This window comes from Lampris incognitus, chromosome 20 (genome assembly GCF_029633865.1).
Source record: "Lampris incognitus isolate fLamInc1 chromosome 20, fLamInc1.hap2, whole genome shotgun sequence".
NCBI classification, from domain to species: domain Eukaryota; kingdom Metazoa; phylum Chordata; class Actinopteri; order Lampriformes; family Lampridae; genus Lampris; species Lampris incognitus.
Window position 1 is genome coordinate 10,363,928 of NC_079230.1, and position 20,182 is coordinate 10,384,109.

The window sequence follows — 20,182 nt, forward strand, 5'->3', positions numbered from 1 at the left end:
ACACCGCCTAACGCATATCAACCACATCCGTTGGTATAATGACGTTGGTTTTTGGGGGGTTTTTGCGGCTATAAAAGCGCTGTGTACATATAGCCCATCCATCCACCGCCCATGGGAGCGGCCATGTTGGAAAGAGGGGAACGCCTGCGCAGGTTTTCGTTTCCAAGGCGACGGCGTCGAAGCCTTAAAGGGGCAGAGCGGAGTCGGTGAAAGGCGGAAGAGACGGCCGCTCGTCGCGGCGCCCTCTGGTGGATGAGCTCGAAACAGAAAATCCAGTGCAAATGGGTCCCATTTGGTTTACCAGTCGATTATTTTGAGAAGGAGCTTCCCCCTCCCCCCTCCCTGTTTGTCGTGCAAATCATGTTGCGCCAAATAAGGTCAGTGTTTAACAAGGGGAATTATAATAGTCCCAGATCGGGGGTTTAATTTATACCAAAAACAGACCGGGGTCGGTGTCCCAGAGGCGGCAGGATGATAAAACCCCCCCCCCAACATAGGCGAGACATCAACCTATTGAGAAGACCTGCTTGATTAGTTGTTTTTGTTCGTTTGCTTTCCTGTTTTTGGAATTCCCATATTTCTATCGGTACACTTACACTTGATGCAAAGATGTGCCACATGAATAGTGATTTTAGTTGGATTTGATTGTTTACTGATTGAACGTGATTTAGGAGTATGACCTTTGTAGCATTTGTTGGTGCTCCAGTGGCAACTCCACCGAGGGCTAAGACCTGTTTAATCCTGTTTTGGCATGGCAGTTAGTGTACCATGCTGAGAAAGCCCACGTTGGACTGCACCGGAAAACCAGACGAACCAGCTGACGTTATCTGAAATGATGAGCGGGAACCATAAACTGGCAGAACATTGTGTTTGGAAACAGTTTATTTACCAGTAAAGGTCAAGAAGAGGGATGGGAGAAGTTAATACAGGCCTTCAAGTGTGTATGTGTGTGTGTGTAATAACATACCAGACGAGGCTAAAAGAGGTGCACAACAGATCTAGATTACCATATATTAAATCAATAGTTAAGTTTTTCTTTCATCAACCCCCCCATTTCTTTGTGCTCTCCTTTCAACACTTTTTCTGCTCTTGAAAATGGATGTGGCATCGGCAACGTGTGTGTGTGCGATTCCTGACAACACGTTTTCAAGACTATTTCTACATATCAGCATAGCATATGTTCTGTTGAACGGAAACGAGAGATGTTGTCCTGTACTCTACTCAGGGATGTCTCTTTCTAGAGCGACCATTTTAAGTTGGCACTCATAATGAAACTCTCTCTCTCTCCCTTGCGCCCCTGTTTTTCACTCTCCAACATCTGTTTTTCCTGTCTCCTCCTCCCTTCTCTTTAATCTGTCTCCGCGGATTAATTACCGAACGGGGCTACCGAGCACAGGCCCAAGGGGTCAGGGGGCCCCTGGGCCTCTGCGTGAAGTCACTGTTAATAACTTCATTTCTCACAGGACTTGGAGGACTCAGTCATTCCTGTCATTAAGCGTATTAAAGGTGGCTTTAACTCATCTCATATTTGTGATTGGGAGAGATGTAGGTTGGCTTTAATTGAGTCTACCTGTGCTGGGGGGGGGGTTATTGTCTCACAATCCAATGTCTCTTCTTCTTCTTTAAGATCTTTTCTTCTTTTTGCTTTTCTCTTCCCTCTCCTGCTCTCTCTGACACTCCTTGCTCAGTCTTTTCTCCTCCCGTTTATAATATCCTTCTATGGCCATCTCTCATCTTCCTCCATCTCCTTCAGCCCTTCCTCTCTTTTCAATCAAAGTATCGCTAAAGAGAGAGCACGAGAGACAGAAAAAAGAGGTAGGGGAGCGAGACTGTAGAGATCACGTCTCATTGGACTCTGAATGATGATCAACTCAATTGATACCTCCTCTTCCAGCTATTCTGTCCTTCCCCTTAACTCCCTTAGTTTGACTTTAATTTAATTCGCGTGTCAAATTAAGGGACGCAAACTGGCCACCGAGACCCGCGGCTTACACATGGGTGCGTCACACATCTCGTCGAAGTACCCGGTTACCTCATTTGCAACCCACCCACCCCTCTTTTTACACCCCCCCACACCCCCCCGTCTTCTCATCCTCACAGGTGCTTGCTGAGTTTGCGCGCCTGTCTCTCCCTGGCCTCGAACGCGGCCTTCGTATCCAGCAGCTCGTCCAGTTGCCTGCGAATCCGGGCCATTTCGAGCTGGGCCGACTCGCACTTCTCCTTCAAGATCGCCGACTCCACCCGCAGCTGGGCGGCGGCCAGCGAGAGCTGCTCGCTGCGCTCGTGGCACTGCGTCTGCATCTGCTGCGCGTCGTCCAGCAGGGACTCGACGCTCACCGCCACCGACTCGCACTGGTCTCGTGACATGTTCTGGAGAGAGGGAGGGGTTGTGCGATCAGGGGGGAAAAAAAAAGACATACTGGAGTTTGGATCGTTTCTGTAGCTCATCACGTCATCACAGCTTCTTATATGCGATTATATGTCTGTGCTTACAATGGTGATCAAGACTTAACGGACAGCGCGTGGGACGGTCCTTCGTCAAAGCCGCAGTTAGGAGTGTGGTCACGTTTGGATAAGGGGTGGATGGATGTTTACACACTCTTAACTAGTAAATAATTAATCATGTTCTTTATTGTTATCTATTCTTGTTGCTAATATTAGCATTGGTGTTAGTGTAAGAGACGGCGTTCGTGTTAGTGTCAATACCGCTCTTGTATCTACTCCTACTCAAAGAGACAGGGCGGAAAAGGTGGAACGAAGGCCGTCCAGGTGGCGTGGCGGCCTATTCCGTCGCCTAACAACATGGGACTCGCCGGTTCGAATCCCCGTGTTACCTCCGGCTTAGTCGGGCGTCCCTACAGACACAATTGGCCGTGTCTTGCGGGTGGGAAGCCGGATGTGGGTGTGTGTCCTGGACGCTGCACTAGCGCCTCCTCTGGTCGGTCAGGGCGCCTGTTCGGGGGAATAGCGTGATCCTCCCACGCGCTACGTCCCCCTGGTGAAACTCCTCACTGTCAGGTGAAAAGAAGCGGCTGGTGACTCCACATGTATAGGAGGAGGCATGTGGTAGTCAGCAGCCCTCCCCGGATCGGCAGAGGGGGGCGGAGCAGCGACCGGGACGGCTCGGAGGAGCGGGGTAATTGGCCGGATACAATTGGGAAGGAAAAAAAAAAGGGGGGGGGGGGAGGGGGGGATACGAGTTGGTATTTACAGCTTTGTACTGTGTGGACGTGCGTCGTCACCGGTGTGTTCGCCGCGGTAAAGCTGAATTCGTCCGTTGCCCACAGATAAGCAGGTTTTAAACAGCGTTTGATCCGTTGAGCCTGTCGCGGCTTAAAGAGGCTTACGGGGACTTAGCCGGGTCTACAGTAGTTCACCGCTCCACCTCCACCGGACGCGTTCGCCGTCCCTTTCTGTAGCCGAGATTAGGGCCCTAATTCGCCGTTCTACCTCCACCGCCATATTCTCACCCCCTCTCTCTCATACACACGGTTTACTTCAGGCCTTGGAAACAAGAAAACGAGGTCGGGTCGCTAGGCTGATATTAACAGGACAGGACGTCACCCATCTTACCGTCAGCTCGAGAGTCACCGCCGCCACGAGCCTCCCGGGTGATTGGTCTTCTTCGGCGGTGTGCGTTTAGGGAGCTCCTCGGTGTCCTCCCCCGAGGCTTTCTTTCCAATCCTCCCTCGCTCGGCCCGCAGAACTCTCCTGCATGTGAACAGAGCGCCGCTTTTAGTGCAGAACAGGTTTAACTTTCAAAAGCAGCTGCACACAGATCACGTCAGTCATACGCCCGAACTGGCGGTAGGAGAGAGAGCCGTTCACGTTCACTTACAGGAGGGAGGGAAGAAGCGGAGTTAAATCAGGGGAGTCTTTGTCCAATACGGCCAAGTCTTCCCTTACTTCTTTCGACGTCCTTCCTCTGTCCCGTGGGCAACAGCTTCTGTCTGGGGCTCGGATGAGGTCGGTTAATTCCAGCAGATTAGACAGTCGAGTTGAGACAAACACGCGTTGTGGACACACCAGTAAGCTCATTCGGTCTATTTCCATCCGCCAGTTAACTCTTCAGCTAATGGCCCGTGAATTTTCAAATTTCAACCCCCCCCACCCCCCCCCAAATTATTTACATTAGTATATACACTACCGTTCAAAAGTTTGGGATCACCCAAACAATTTTGTGTTTTCCATGAAAAGTCACACTTATTCACCACCCTATGTTGTGAAATGAATAGAAAATAGAGTCAAGACATTGACAAGGTTAGAAATAATGATTTGTATTTGAAATAAGATTTTTTTTACATCAAACTTTCCTTTCGTCAAAGAATCCTCCATTTACAGCAATTACAGCATTGCAGACCTTTGGCATTCTAGCTGTTAATTTGTTGAGGTAATCTGGAGAAATTGCACCCCACGCTTCCAGAAGCAGCTCCCACAAGTTGGATTGGTTGGATGGGCACTTCTTTGAGCAGATTGAGTTTCTGGAGCATCACATTTGTGGGGTCAATTAAACGCTCAAAATGGCCAGAAAAAGAGAACTTTCATCTGAAACTCGACAGTCTATTCTTGTTCTTAGAAATGAAGGCTATTCCATGCGAGAAATTGCCAAGAAATTGAAGATTTCCTACACCGGTGTGTACTACTCCCTTCAGAGGACAGCACAAACAGGCTCTAACAGGTACTATTTAATGAAGATGCCAGTTGGGGACCTGTGAGGCGTCTGTTTCTCAAACTAGAGACTCTAATGTACTTATCTTCTTGCTCAGTTGTGCAACGCGGCCTCCCACTTCTTTTTCTACTCTGGTTAGAGCCTGTTTGTGCTGTCCTCTGAAGGGAGTAGTACACACCGGTGTAGGAAATCTTCAATTTCTTAGCAATTTCTCGCATGGAATAGCCTTCATTTCTAAGAACAAGAATAGACTGTCGAGTTTCAGATGAAAGTTCTCTTTTTCTGGCCATTTTGAGCGTTTAATTGACCCCACAAATGTGATGCTCCAGAAACTCAATCTGCTCAAAGAAGTGCCCATCCAACCAATCCAACTTGTGGGAGCTGCTTCTGGAAGCGTGGGGTGCAATTTCTCCAGATTACCTCAACAAATTAACAGCTAGAATGCCAAAGGTCTGCAATGCTGTAATTGCTGCAAATGGAGGATTCTTTGACGAAAGCAAAGTTTGATGTAAAAAAAATCTTATTTCAAATACAAATCATTATTTCTAACCTTGTCAATGTCTTGACTCTATTTTCTATTCATTTCACAACATATGGTGGTGAATAAGTGTGACTTTTCATGGAAAACACAAAATTGTTTGGGTGATCCCAAACTTTTGAACGGTAGTGTATGTTAAAAATGTGACTAAAAGTAGCTGCTTTTGGAAGTGGGAAATAAAAAAGGACGTCCTCTTGACATTAAAAAAAAAGACGTATTTACTTCCATCCATCCATTATCCAAACCGCTTATCCCGCCCTCAGGGTCGCGGGGATGCTGGAGCCCATCCCAGCAGTCATTGGGTGGTGGGTGGGGAGACACCCTGGGCAGGCCGCCAGGCCATCACAGGACCCCACCACACCCACATTCAGACCTAGGGACAACTGAGTAAGGCCGATCCACCTGACCTACATGTCTTTGGACTGTGGGAGGAAACCCACGCAGACACAGGCAGAACATGCAAACTCCACACAAGAGGTCGACCCGGGACGACCCCCAAGGCCGGGCTGCCCCGGGGCTCGAACCCAGGACCTTCTCGCTGTGAGGGGACCACGCTCACCACTGCGCCACCGTGCCGCCTGACGTTTTCACTCGTTTTCTAGAAAGCAGAAGCGGATGGGTGCAACGTTTCCAGCCCGTCCGCGTAGTGACATCGATAGATCTCCTTTGGCTAATTGACTAATAATTCAAAAGTAAACCAAGACAGGGCTTCCTTCTGTGTCACACTGAGCTTAATTCCAAATCAAATTAACAGTCAAAAATAACCCTTCCATTCATTCACGGTCTGCGGTTTAAAAGCCGAGGGAGAAACGGCGAGGCACAACGTGTCATTCATAATTCTTCCAGTGGGCGGTGTGTGATATTAAGACGTTCCTGGTCTAAACATAGGACTTGTAATTTTGTCTGTTGTGTAATAATTTAATTTGTCTGTGTCATTGTGTCTTTGTTTGATCACGTGGGGAAAAAGGCCTCTTGGGACACGCCAGACGATGCGCCCCCCGCTGGCCCACGCAGCGGCCATCTGGCCATCTGGCCTCAACCGTCCTGCTTCACAACCTCCTGTATAACAGTTGTGTACGACTGAACTCTACATCTGGATCAATGGTCGCTCGCTGTCCTGAGATGTCCACATGCTGACATGCAGGACCTTGTCATGACCCGAGGGAGGGAAACCGCTTCTCACACACACACACACACACACACACACACACACACACACACACACACACACACACACACACACACACACACAAGAAAAGCCCAACACACACCCGCTGTGCTCTCTCTCGCTCTCTCCCACATGCAGACCCAGGCTGAAGTGAAAGCAAGGCACATCAGCAGCCAACAAGGTTGTGTATTGAAACTCTTTGGTTTATTGATGTAAAAAGAAACGAAAAAAAAAAATACAGTAGCCTTGGCACAAACACCCAAGTCTGGCTGACACCACGACACATGCAGCCTTTTGGTGTGCGCTCATCATTTACCAACACATCACATCCTGTTCCTGATCACGATTCTCATCCTCTGCCCAGTAGTTACACAGTGTGTATCTGATGCCATGAGACGCACACATGGAGAGACCGACAGAAGGTGGTGGGTGACAGCGGGCATGTCATTTGGGACTACTAAGTGTGTGTGTGCAGGGGGGGTGGGGGGGGTGTACAACGCATCATTACTGACTCGTGTAGTGCCTCAACAACTGTTGCATGTGGGGACACAATGTCGCGTGTCGCTCAGTAAAAAAATAACACAAGTTTGGAGAGGAGAGGTTTCTGCAGAGCGCTGATGAGATGCAGAATTCACGACTGCACTGAACACATTTATTTACCGTGTAAACAAAATGCAATACACATAAAGTATAGTCGATGAGGCTTTAGGTTAATGCACATGAAAGGTGGGAAGTGAGCGGCGAGCACGACCAAATCGTGACCGCCGCCGCGGCGAAGCGAACGCCCACTTCAGTTTCTGAACACCCACTGAAGGCACGGCTAGGATACACCGAGGAAGTTAAGAGTGCGAGTGAGTTTTTGTGTGTTTTTCACTCTTCGGCACACAAAGTCCTTGGCACTGTGGGGACGCATTGTTTGCAGCAGAATGTTGTGGCGCGAATGAATAGGCCTGCAAATTGGGAACAGGTGCACTGACTTGGGCGAATGAGGGATTATGGAGAGAGGAGTTTTTTGTTTTTGTTTAAATAAATCTGGCAAAAACGCTTTTGTTGCATGAGTGTGTGACGGCTTGGACGCAGGAAAACTGGTGAACACACATCTAGAGAGATGGCTCTGCAGCACACGGCCGGTGTGTTCGAGCTGCGCGCCGCCAGCGTGCCGACGCTCTGAGGGTGCTGGCCAAAAGCTGCTTTACTTTGCCTGTTACGTAGCGCGAGACGAGTTTTATTGTTCACCAAGTTTGCATATGCAAGGAATCTGACCGGCGCCGTCGTTTTCTGAAAGCCAGATGGCTAAGAGGCTCTAACGCCAGGGCCACACTGCAACACTTTCAAGTCTGATTTAATTTGGACGCCGTGACTGATTTTCAGCGTCGGCCTGTGCGAGGGTGAAAGACTCCAGTCTCTCGCCTCCTGACTCGAGACTGTATAGTCGTGAGTCACATCATAACAATCCGTCATGTCCGACACAACGGCACCGACGATCATCATTCAAGAAGGATCTCAGATGTTGAGCACTCAAACGCCACGACAATTACCACACATCACCACAGGTGTCAGTTAAGTTCAACAAAAACGACCAAGATAGGGGCTGTAAAGGGATTTAATTTTGTGAGATGAGGTGCCGTGGGCGTTGCGTTCTGCACACACGGCCGCCAATCTCACCCTCGGGGTAAAGGAAAAGAAAACCCATCCGCGCTCGGCCAGAATGGGGTGTGTGAATCTCACGGACGTTTAAGGTGGACTGACAGTAAACTGCAATAGGACGTAATGAAATTTAACTGAGCACAAGGCGCTGCTGTCTGCCACCCACACCAATGAAATTCAACCGATTTACCAAACAGGGAAATGCATTCACATTGCGCGCCAACTGACCCACATATCTACACAGTTGCCACAGATTTTAAGATAAATACGTACATCTGCCTTTTCCACAACATTTAAAATGATAAACATCACCGTAAACTATTTGTAAGCACTTTCAGGAATCTCTCTCTCTCTCTCTGTGATACTGCTCACTGTGGCCTCGCAGGGCGGTTGAAGAAAGGCTCGGTTTCTCCGGATGTTGGACTGCTGTCGCCTCCAGCCAATGCTCCCCCAAACATGTCCACCATCTTAAACCCCGAGTTCTGTTTCTTCTGAATGGACACCAGCACCGCAATGATGAGCCAGAAGAAAAAGTTCACCCACACTGCCGTCTGAGAGAGAGCGAGACAGAGAGAGAGAGAGAGACAGAGAGAATTAATATGGAATACATACCATGTCCATTCATCTCTTTTGGTGTTTATTAAGCCCAAATCTCTGGTTTCTTAACTGCCGGGTCAACTAACACCACATTCTGCAGTTTTTGCTCCATAAAATTGTAAATAACTTAAAAGGTTCGTGGCAGTTCTGTAACACATTTAAGTGGTTTTTAAATGCTGCTTGTAGTCTTGTTGTTGGCCAGAGGCTGGATCAGTGGGTCTATATTAGTAGCCTGACAGGCTGTGGCTCTTATTAAGATGCAAAGTACACTTCAATGGTCACTCCCACTCTGACATGCTTCAAGTTTAAGACAGACAGACAGACAGACAGACAGACAGACAGACAGATATAGAAAGACACAGACGGATAGATACCTTTTCATCCTATTTTGTCCTAAAATTGTTGCCACAAGCTCTGCATTGTCCTTGTTTTACATTCAATTTTACCTTGAAATTGTAAGGACGGAAATAAGTCACCAAAATCAGGAGTTTTTAACAAATGTTTTTAAGTGAAAAGTTAGAATAATGCAATAACTTTACATGAAGTCGTGAGCCACCTAATAACTACAGAACAAAGGAGGAAGGGTCTGCACACTGCAACGCCCCCTAAACGAATTTATTCGGTGGCGTTTCCATCAGTCAGATTTTCCTCGGTTAGTTTTAGGAGCATTTCGGCATGCAGATCTTACTCCTTTGTTCTAGTCTTGCAGTTTTTGTCTTGCACCTTAATGCTTTCTGGAAGTGCACATACTTGGTTCCTCCACCTAATAACTCTTACCTTAGTAAATGACCTTACCCGTTTGCCAAGATAATATATATATGTATGTATATATGAATGAATGTATGTGTGTGTGTGTGTGTGTGTGTGTGTGTCAGCCCTATGATGGCCTTGTGGCATGTCCAGGGTGTCTCCCCGCCTGCCGCCCAATGACTGCTGGGATAGGCTCCAGCATCATATTTTATATATATATATATATATATATATATATATATATATATATATATATATATATACACATCCATCCATTCCATTATCCAAACTGTTTATCCTGCTCTCAGGGTCGTGGGGATGCTGGATCCTGTCCCACCAATCACTTGGCGGCAGGCGGGGAGACACCCTGGACGGGCCGCCAGACCATCACAGGATATGTATATATATGTATATATACGGGTGTGTGTGTGTGTGTACACACACACATATATATATATGTATGATACTGGACCTATCCCAGCATCATATGTGGAATGGTGATAATGTTTAACTTCATCATACAGACATACTAGGCCATACTGGCAGCAAGGCTAGCAAGGCTAGCTGCAGTAATCAGCAGTAAGGTCGGGGTGTATCAAGACCCAAACTGTTAATGGTGTGTGGAGGAGAGTCTGGGCTACTGACCTCTGCTTTGTGGAGGCTGGTGTAGAACTTGACTCCATCAACAGGACTGGCCCATGTTTTAGACTGAGCCTCCTCACACCTGCGAGAGACACCGCGAGACACAAGAGACAGTTGGTGACACCGCGACAGTGGAATAAACAGAGAGAAGAAAGAAAAAGAGTGTGAGACTTTAGACAATTCTTCTATGCTTGGTTGAAAAACACGTGTTGCCTGCCAGCAGCGGGAATTGGTTCAACGAAAGAAATGTAAAAAAAAGAAGAAGAGCAATATCTTGAAAAGGAACAGAAGCATAACAGAGAGCAAGAGAAAGAAGCAGGTTTGTGAACGACAGACAACCCGAATGTCAGGAGAACAGTTTCCTGCTTTTTGTAAATTTTCCAGCTTTGTTGTTGTTTTTTTCCTTCTTTTTTTTACTGTTTCCCTGCTCCAAGTTCTTTGCGAGGGCATGGGAAAAGCCCCTTCTTTAAAAAACATATTGTGTCCCAGTCAGGAAAGCCTCTTTCCATTTCCCGCCCTGCCGCTGTTCTTGATTCTCTGCTGCCAACCCTTCTGTGTGTGTGTGTGTGGGGGGGTGGGGGGGCGGGGCTAGGACCAGCCACGAAGGGCAGTTGCCTAGTTACCCCGACCAGCGGCCAGCTCGCGCACTGCCCTCCCTTTATTCATGTCAGAGGAATTCAGTTTTTTTTTTCAGTCTCTGCTTACAACTATCACACTGTAAAAAATTAAAAATAAAAATAAAAAACTTAAAAAGTGCAACAACCGGGAGAAAGAGGTTTAACAACTTGTGCATAGGTGCACTAAAGGTGTGTCTGTGAACACATTTATCTGTGTATTCAAATATACATGCGTAAGCACGTGCATGCTTCTGTGGCAGTACAGGTCTGTGTGTGTGTGTGCGCCACCTAGTGATGTTGGGAACGGCTTGCGTGACGGAGCTGCAGAGGGAGTCACGTCCGATCTTCAGCATGCAACCCGTGATGAGCAGGAAGAAGAGGAAGACGGCACACAGGCCCAGCGTCAGGTTCATCCACACGCGCTCCCTGTGGTGAGAATAAGCAGAACGAGCGTGAGAAGCAGCCTCGCAGAGTACGGCCGGTGATGTATTTACGCTGGTGAATTAAGTTAAAACGACAGAAGGTAGGAGGGAGCTTATATGCAAAGCGAGGTGTTGCGACGGCCTCTTGATTGCATCTAAATTCGGGTCAGAGTATTCGACCTAAGATTGTGCACGCTTTCTTAACGGAGGCTCCTCTCAAAACGCCGTCTAGTGTAGAGTCCAGGTGACCCCGGTGAGAAAACAACTCCTCCTCACGCCAGTAAGGTTAGCTTCAGGTTTCACCCGTCGAGGAAGGAGGCCCCTGGCCCCTGCAGGGTTACTGAAATGGTGTACCCATCGACAACACAATTGGATTAAAGTTAGATTAGATTTAAATTGATAATAACTTGGTGCAAGTCAACGGTATGCAGCGAGACAAACAGCCTCCGGCATCGTTTCTTTTTTCAGGAGCTCTCAGAAACTCTTGGGCTACGGACAAGAGAAGACGATAATTTGCTTTAGAACTGGTTTAAACCAATTTGCTACATATTGCAACCTTTAATTCGTGGAAAACAAGGAAATTGAAAAATTTGCTATCCGTGTTATTGCCAGTCCTTTGAGAAGAGTCCCAGTATGTGACTATTATACCGAACTGTGATTTTCCCCCCCCCTCTTACTTTCGCGCTCTGGACAGAAGGCGTCAATCATTCCCTCATCTTTTACGAGCAAAATTTAATAATTCGACACTAATTAGTTATATCACGTATGACGTTACGATGACCTCGGTGTTTCTCTTCTTTATGATGTGTTCGTTCACCTTCGCCGCCATGCGGAGCGTCTCGCCACATACAGTCCAGTATGCTCAAAACCTACTTTGCGGTCAGTAAAACGCTGCACTTCAGCTTTAAGGCGGCAGCTGGCCAGCGTTTACCTGGCTCTGAGACAGGACGGATGTGGAGATACCGGATAACTGGATTGGTGCAGGAGGTGAAAGAACAGAGGCATGACGGTCACGAGAGAGAGAGAGAGAGAGAGAGAGAGAGAGAGAGAGAGAGAGAGAGAGAGAGAGAGAGAGAGAGAGGAGATACTTTACTGATCCCTATGGGGAAATTACACTGCATTGAACCCATCCTAGCTGTGTAGCTACGGGCAGCAGGCAGCCGCCGTGCAGCACCCGGGGACCAAGTCCAGCTCTTCTCGCCAGGCCTTGGTCAGGGCCACAGACAGGAGTCTTAACCCTAACATGCATGACTTTCTTGACGGTGGGGGAAACCGGAGCACCCAGAGACAACCCACCGCAGACACGGGGAGAACATGCAAACTCCACACAGAGGACGACCCGGGATGACCACCGAGGTCGGACAACCGCGGGGTTCGAACCCAGGACCTTTGGCTGTGAGGCGACAGTGCTAACCACTGCGCCGCCGTGCCGCCCTACAGCACCTGGTATTCCCAGGCGGTCTCCCACCCAAGTACTAACCAGGCTCGAACCCAGCTTCCGAGATAAGACGAGAGATCGGGCATTATCAGGGTGGTATGGCCATAAGCCAGAGAGGGAGAGAGAACGTGTGGGACAGCGTTACATCTTCGGTTGAGATTCGAGAGTGTGGATTGAGAACACGGGACGGACGAAGAGTAACACAAGATACGCACGCACACACACACACAACACACACAGCAAACAGTTACCTGTGGATCTGCCCATCAACACAGCAGGTGTACAACCAATAGAGTGACAGTGAGAAACACACCACTGCCACCATGACGGATACAGCCGACACAAAATAACACAGAGACGCTGAACTGGACGACTTGGTTGTGATGGCGCCTGCCGTCGTATTGTAGGCAACTGTCCCATATAGCATACACAGGCCTCCGAAGTTACCCTGAGAGAGGGGGAGAGGGGGGGAGAGAGAGAGAGGGAGAGAGAGAGAGGGATAGAGAGAGAGAGAGATGGTTTAAACCCCTCGCTCGTGAATTCATTAATGTAAATCAAGTGTGGCCCGTTTCACAGATTATGGCTAAGGCGCCCCCTGTAGGCGAGCGGTCACCGCGCACGCCTCGTAACCACGATGTCGTGGGTTCGATTCCAGCCCGTGCCCTTTGTTGCACCCTCTCGCTTTACCCTCGTTCCCCGTCTGCCATTACACTGTCTCCTATCCAACACAGGCGCTGAGACGCGGAGGCAAAATAAATCACGCGACGAGAGGGGGGACACAATGGAGGGTGAGAGGGGGGCACAATGGAGGGTGAGAGGGGGGACACAACGGCGGGTGAGAGGGGGGGCACAACGGAGGGTGAGAGGGGGGAGCACAACGGAGGGTGAGAGGGGGGGCACAACGGAGGGTGAGAGGGGGACACAACGGAGGGTGAGAGGGGAGCAGAAGGGGGAAGACAGAGAGATTTACTGTCATGCCTAAAAAACATAAAATAAATCGCAGCCTCGTTTGATTTTCGCATTTTGATGCCTGCTTTGATTCCGAGCGGGAAAAGTTCTTGACAGCAAATAGAACCCGAGGTCTCCGACCCGGCGCGGCCTCCCGTACCGCGCCTCATCTGACCTGGATCAGATGAGGCGTAATTCGGGTCACAAGACGAGAGCCGTGATCGGTGAGCGGGAGCCGCGGCCACCTTCCCGCTACCGTCCCCCCCCGCACGCTCCCCCCGCACGCTCCCGACGGACTAACCATTAACCCGAGCGTGAGATTCGGGCGCCCCCGGACGTAACGGGCAACTTTTAGGACTTGAAGAATACGAACCAAACACGCGGATCACCCGCGCGGGCCTGTAATCCTTGCGCGTGCACGGGGACGCGGTCACATGACTCGAGAATCTGGATTTTTTTTTTTTGGACCAATTATAAAAAGTTACACGGACCCCGTCCCGACTTCCACTTCCCTGTTTCGGGGGGAAGTTCGGGCTCCCTGGCCGTCGGTACCAAAGTAACAAGTTAGGACATCGGGGGGGGGGGAGACATAGCAGACAATTACAGAAGAAGGGAGGGAGGGAAAGAGAAAGCGCACCACACGTCCGCTTTTCCGCCCCGCTGTTCACAGTTTGTGACGCAAACAACAACAACAAGCCACGACGAACCTGCCGAACCAAATCGGAACCTTGGTCGCTACCCCGAAGTTTAGCTAACTGACGACAAACGTACAAAAAAACCAAATCACAGGAACGGCGCCTCCGTCGGGGACCCCGGGCCGGCTCCCCACCCCCCAGACCCGCACCCGGAAGGAGAAGCGCCGGTAAAGTTCAGGTAACATCACCTGGTTGATGGTGAGCGAGGCTGCGGTCACGATCCCGCAGACGAAGCAGCTCGCGTACAGCGCCAGCTCCGCGAGCAGCAGCCACGGCAACGCCATCGTCTCTCCTCGTGACCCGCCGCGGCGCTCGAGGCTCTCACTTGGCTCTGCGGCTCGGACCGGCGGGACTCCGCCCCCTCCTCCTCCCCTCCCCCCTGAGGAGAACGTCCTCCAGAGATGTGGAGGAGTGGGAATTTGACGCGTTAACCGATTGACCGCGGCAAGTGTCACGGGAAACGCGGCGTGGTGGAGAGGATGGATGATGGATGATGGGTGGATGATGATAATCAAAGAAAGCCACTTTATTGTGAAGAAAGTGTCATTCTTTGGGAAACACAGAGTGGGAGAGAGGATGGATGGATGGATGGATGGATGATGGATGATGGATGGATGGATGGATGACGATAATCAAAGAAAGCCACTTTATTGTGAAGAAAGTGTCATTCTTTGGGGAAACAGAGCGGGAGAGAGGATGGATGGATGATGGGTGGATGGATGGATGGATGGATGATAATCAAAGAAAGCCAGTTTATTGTGAAGAAAGTGTCATTCTTTGGGAAACAGAGTGGGAGAGAGGATGGATGGATGATGGGTGGATGGATGGATGGATGGATGATAATCAAAGAAAGCCAGTTTATTGTGAAGAAAGTGTCATTCTTTGGGGAAACACAGAGCGGGAGAGAGGATGGATGGATGGCTGGATGGATGGATGGATGGATGGATGGATGGCTGGATGGATGGATGGATGGATGGATGATAATCAAGTGAGGCATTATAGCTGCAGATTAACGTGGGGGACTTGTTCACACCGTTTTCTCAAGTCCCAAAAGTACTTTAATCAACTGCAAGAGGTCCGGCATCGGTTAGCGGTTACCACGGAGCGTGTTGTGTGAGAGCAAAAGGAAACATTTATTGAGGAAACGCGAGTTCACGGGGGAAACGTGCGTGTTCTTGTGGTAACTTCGTGCGCGAGCATCACCGTGAGCAGCAGCTGGTATCACGCCGGTGTTGCTGCTGCACTTCAGCCCACCAGGTCTGCCCTGAGACTGATGTGAAGGAAGGTGGAGCGTTATGGTCAACTTCTTATTAAGCTGCCCACACACACCACACCACCAGCAGTCTGGATGAAAGGCCCAAAACATGTTTTGCACAAAAAGGCCCATCACATAATTTGGGACAAAATGGCCATTTGGAGACTCCAAATGGCCATTTTGTAGATTCACCAATGCATCTTTATGGTAAAAATAATGTGAAAGGCTCATATTTTACTGCCATATAATCACGTTTGAAGAGGTGAAACTTATGGCAATAGCTCCATTGGGTGATAGGTTCAAGAGACACAAGCCAAATGACTTTCTCTCCAATAATTGTAGAAAAAATTCAATTTTCACTGTGATTTGAGCTTCGGAAACTCCATTTGAGTAATCCATCCATCCAGCCATTATCCAAACCGCTTATCCTGCCCTCAGGGTCACGGGGATGCTGGAGCCTATCCCAGCAGTCATTGGGCAGCAGGCGGGGAGACTCCCTGGACAGGCCGCCGGTCCATCACAGGGCTGACACACACACACACACACACACACACACACACACACACACACACATTCACACCCAGGGACAATTTAGTACGGCTGATTCACCTGACCTGCATGTCTTTGGACTGTGGGAGGAAACCCACGCTGACACAGGGAGAACATACAAACTCCACACAGAGGACGACCTGGGACGACCCTCAAGGTCGGACTACTGCGGGGCTCGAACCCAGGACCTTCTTGCGACTGCTGGAAGGCGGCCAGCTGTGCTGCGGTCGCCACTAACCACTGCGCCGCCGTGCCGCCCATTTCAGTCAAATCTGGGTGAAATCTGACGCTTTGGGGACAAAGTGCAAAGGGTTGTGTTTGTGGAGAGAAAATGATCGTGCATGTATTGAAAAGTGTTCGGGAGCTGCAGCAGCTATTTCAGTATGGGTAGGTTATATTCGGCCTTCCAGCTCAGACAGCAGCATGCGCTGCTGCACCAGTTTCACTTCCTCCGGGGGGGGGGGAGGTTTATTTCAAACATAAAACATTCGTTAGAGAGCGAGACAAATGATGTGGACATATTGTGTGAAATCCAGAGCAACATTATCCAAATACCAGGGCGGCGTGGTGAGCCGGGGCGTGGATGTGGCCCCATGCGGTGCTATCATGTGTTCAGACTTAGTCACACAGCTCTAAGGCCTGCCGTCCCTCCATGGAGGCCAGCCAGTTGTGAATGCATCTCTCTCTCTCTCTCTCTCTCTCTCTCTCTCTCTCTCTCTCTCTCTCTCTCTCTCTCTCTCTCTCTCTCTCTCTGTTTTCTACATGACTCGTCGCAATTTGTTGGTTTTTGCGTTGCTTTTTTTCCAGTATTGCGACTTGTTCCATGCTAGGCTGTGATGCGATGGCGTTGTTTGACAAAGTAAATTGGTTCACATCTTGAACAAGTCCATCAAGCTTACTCCCCCGGTAGGTAATGCCCCCACCTCCCCTGACTAATTAAACATCTTTACTGGTACCACCACGGCCATTTAACGCGGGCACATGACATCTTTACATTGATAGGCCTATCTGATCCCTCTAATGCAGAGCCGCATTAGGCTTTAAATAAGTGATTCCCTTCCCCTCATCTTAGCAGCATCTACTGACTAAAAGCCAGGCACGGTGTGAGAGGGGCGTGTGAATATTTTAAGTTTCACTCTGAGAATCAGGAGTGGCTCATCTGGGCCATGAGGAACACGTCTGTTCCCCTTTGGACTCGTTTAGTGCATGTGTGCGTGTGCGTGATGTGCTCGCAGCACGGTGGTATGGCTGTTCTCCATGCCACTGATCCGATAGTTCGAAGCGAAACGGGACGCTCCCTCAAACGCTTTGTACAGTTTGGAAGACCGTGCAGGAACATCACGTGTTGCACAGCTTGCTTGATGCTATCTGAGCCGTGACTCAATCAAATAGGTCATAATCCAAGCAGTAATGTCAGTGAGAGTGGTGTGTGTGTGTCTGTGTCTGTGCAAGCGTGCATGTGTGTGTGCAAGTGTGCATGTGTGTATGAGAGAGCTTGCATGTGTGTGTGTGTGCAAGTGTGCAAGCGTGCATGTGTGTGTGTGTCTGTGTCTGTGCAAGCGTGCATGTGTGTATGAGAGAGCGTGCATGTGTGTGTGCAAGTGTGCATGCGTGTATGTGTGCGTCTGTGCAAGCATGCATGGGTGTGTGTGTGTGTGTGTGTGCAAGCGTGCATGTGTGTATGAGAGAGCGTGCATGTGTGTGTGCAAGTGTGCATGCGTGTATGTGTGTGTGTGTGTGTGTGGCAGTATTGTTATAGCACTCAAACGTTAATGCTTACAGATTATCCCAGCATTCCTGTTTGGTATAAGAGCCACAGTAACAACAAATGAGAGAGCAACGGTCATGTGTGTGTGTGTGTGTGTGTTGAGGGGCGGGGTATTGAGGCGGCACAAACCCTTACTATTTTAATTCACTGATAAATTTAAACATCAAATTTCACCAAAGTTCGCATGAGGCACAGCTCTATAGAATACAATATGTACAGTGAAGAGCAGAGACGACGAAGGTCAATAAGAAAGACAGAAGAGACTACGTTACAACATCCAGTATAGAGAACTCATGATGGAGGACACAGCACACACTACCTCGTGAACTGGTTTCACAGACACAGGGTTGATCGTCCGGCAAGGCCTAGCAAACCGTTCATTGAAGCTAAAATTTGGTTCCTCTCAGGCTATGCGATGGCAGCGATGAGCGCCTGGTGACGTCACGGCCCACGTGCCATATCTTAAAGTGAGCCCAGCAGTAACGATATTGTAACGACCACGGACCACTACACTCGCTAGCCCTTAGCTAAAGGGTGGGACCCTTTAGTCGACTGGTTAAAGCAGTCGCCACGTGGTGCGGGAGATCCGGGTTCGCTTCCCGGCTGCCCCACCCACCCCACCCCCACCCCCCCGACCGAATTCGCTACAAATATGAGTGACTCAAAACAAGCTACGCCACGTGGTTATAGGCCGTTAAAACCTGATCCGGGTTTGTGTGTCCATGCAACCGGTCCGTTTATCAAAAGAAATACCAAAACATTACAGAAAGTAAACACCTAAATATCTAGTCGGCATCGAGAAAACAACAAAACGTGAAACTCATTACTTTCAAATCCAGTATTTTGTCCCATGGAGCAAACGTTGCGAATTACGGTGCGTTAGCATGGCGCCACCGCTTACCAAAAGCTGCGCCATGTTTAGACGCCGCGCGGCCGGAAGGAAGTACCGCCCACCGGTCCGGCTCACTGCCCGGAAACGAGGGCAACTTTTTCATCTTACGGTGAACCAAATAGGTCCGCGACGTGTCCGGGTGGCGTAGCGGTCCATTCCGTCGCCTACCAACACGGGGATCGCCAGTTCGAATCCCCGTGTTGCCTCCGGCTTGGTCGGACGTTCCCACAGACACAATTGGTATGTGTCCTGGTCGCTGCACTAGCGCCTCCTCTGGTCGGTCGGGGCACCTGTCCGGGAGGAAAGGGAGGGGAAAAGCGTGATCCTCCCGCACGCGCGCTACGCCCCCCCCCCCCCGGTGAAACTCCTCACTGTCAGGTGAAAAGAAGCGGCTAGCGGCTCCACACGTGTCGGAAGTAGTCTGTAGCCCTCCCCGGATTGGAAGAGGGGGTGGAGCAGCGACTGGAACGGCTCAGGGAGTGGGGTGATTGGCCAGGTACAATTGGGGAGGAAAAAAATGGGAGGGGGGAGGGGCATGCTAATTAAGCATCATTATTCACGTTTTCGTTCACGTAACTTAGAGCCTTGTTTCTGCACGTCCAGGTCAGCGCACGAAGATTATACCATAATTCACAAGGCGCCTTCCAGGCCATGAACAGCAATACATTTAATGAGTGTGAGTGATGGACAGAAAATAATAATAATAATAATAATTAAAAAAATCCACCCAATCAACCAAGAGTACTCAAAGCCAAGCAAAACATCTGTATTTCAAACGTAGCACGTCGTGGGAGATGCTCAGTGCACAAGGAAGTCCAGCACTTGCGAGGGGAAGCGTACAGACGCCGGAAGTAAAAGCAGCCCGTCACTGAGAAATGGATGCCGGTGTTGTAATGTGACGTCATACAACTTGAGGGAGGTTAGACGTCGGCGTGTTTGGTGCGGCTGATGCACGCTGGCTCTTCCTCCTGCAGCTACGTCTGTTTGGAAAAGGTGGCCAAGTTTGACCTGACACAGCGTCGGATCGTTTTCTTTCTTTCTTTTTCTTTTTTGCTCATCTTCATATAGTGAAGTGAACAGTTCCCAGTGGTACATTCAATTTCTGGTCTTCAGAACGCTATTGGATAGACATGACACTTCCTGACATATAATCAGCGAAGGCGTAGTGGGGGTGGGTGGGGGTGGGGGGGTCTACCCGGGCCCAGAAGGGAGGGGGGGCCTCGGGAAGCCTGGAATTAAACGTTTGTTTTGGTTTGCACATTTTTATTTCTAACTAATTAGTCATAACTTCATTTAAACATTGGCTCAATACGTTGGTTGAGGGACTTAAAGAAAACGGTGGAGGCTCTCTGAGGCCCCTCTCACCCCTTACAAAAGGTGCAAAATGGTTTAGTCCGCCCCTCGGGAGCATCTCTCAGTGCAGCTCATCTAGTCCTGTCGGGAGTGACTGCTGATACAAGCACAAGCACAGCCATGTTTTCAGAGGTGGAAAAACCCGGTCCAGAAAGTAAAAAACCCTAACTGTGTCTTTACTCCACCCATGTACTAAACCATCAGATTGCACTGATGGTTAGCTGGTTTAATACA

At 49.5% G+C, this 20,182-nt stretch overlaps 2 protein-coding genes and 1 long non-coding RNA gene across 3 annotated transcripts in view; all 3 read right to left on the reverse strand.

The window, feature by feature from the left end:
- Positions 1-2,099: 2,099 nt before the first annotated feature.
- On the reverse strand, positions 2,100-4,059 carry LOC130131024 (uncharacterized). The gene is made up of 3 exons (XR_008812197.1): positions 3,839-4,059; positions 3,574-3,711; positions 2,100-2,370 (listed from the first exon to the last, which is right to left on the reverse strand). It is a non-coding gene; the product is annotated as an uncharacterized LOC130131024 (long non-coding RNA).
- A 2,480-nt stretch (positions 4,060-6,539) lies between these two features.
- Positions 6,540-14,466, reverse strand: tmem179ba (transmembrane protein 179Ba). Its single transcript, XM_056300394.1, has 5 exons — positions 14,320-14,466; positions 12,740-12,936; positions 10,917-11,054; positions 10,015-10,093; positions 6,540-8,573 (listed from the first exon to the last, which is right to left on the reverse strand). Exons 1-5 carry the CDS (start codon positions 14,413-14,415, stop codon positions 8,391-8,393), a joined length of 693 nt encoding a protein of 230 aa, XP_056156369.1. The 5' UTR covers positions 14,416-14,466; the 3' UTR covers positions 6,540-8,390.
- Positions 14,467-18,925: 4,459 nt separating this feature from the next.
- prox3 (prospero homeobox 3) overlaps positions 18,926-20,182 on the reverse strand; it is a 21,037-nt gene continuing 19,780 nt past the window's right edge. Inside the window, exon 6 of the mRNA XM_056300572.1 lies at positions 18,926-20,182. This exon is cut by the window's right edge and continues 2,207 nt beyond it. The gene's annotated coding sequence lies outside the window, so the exon portion shown is untranslated.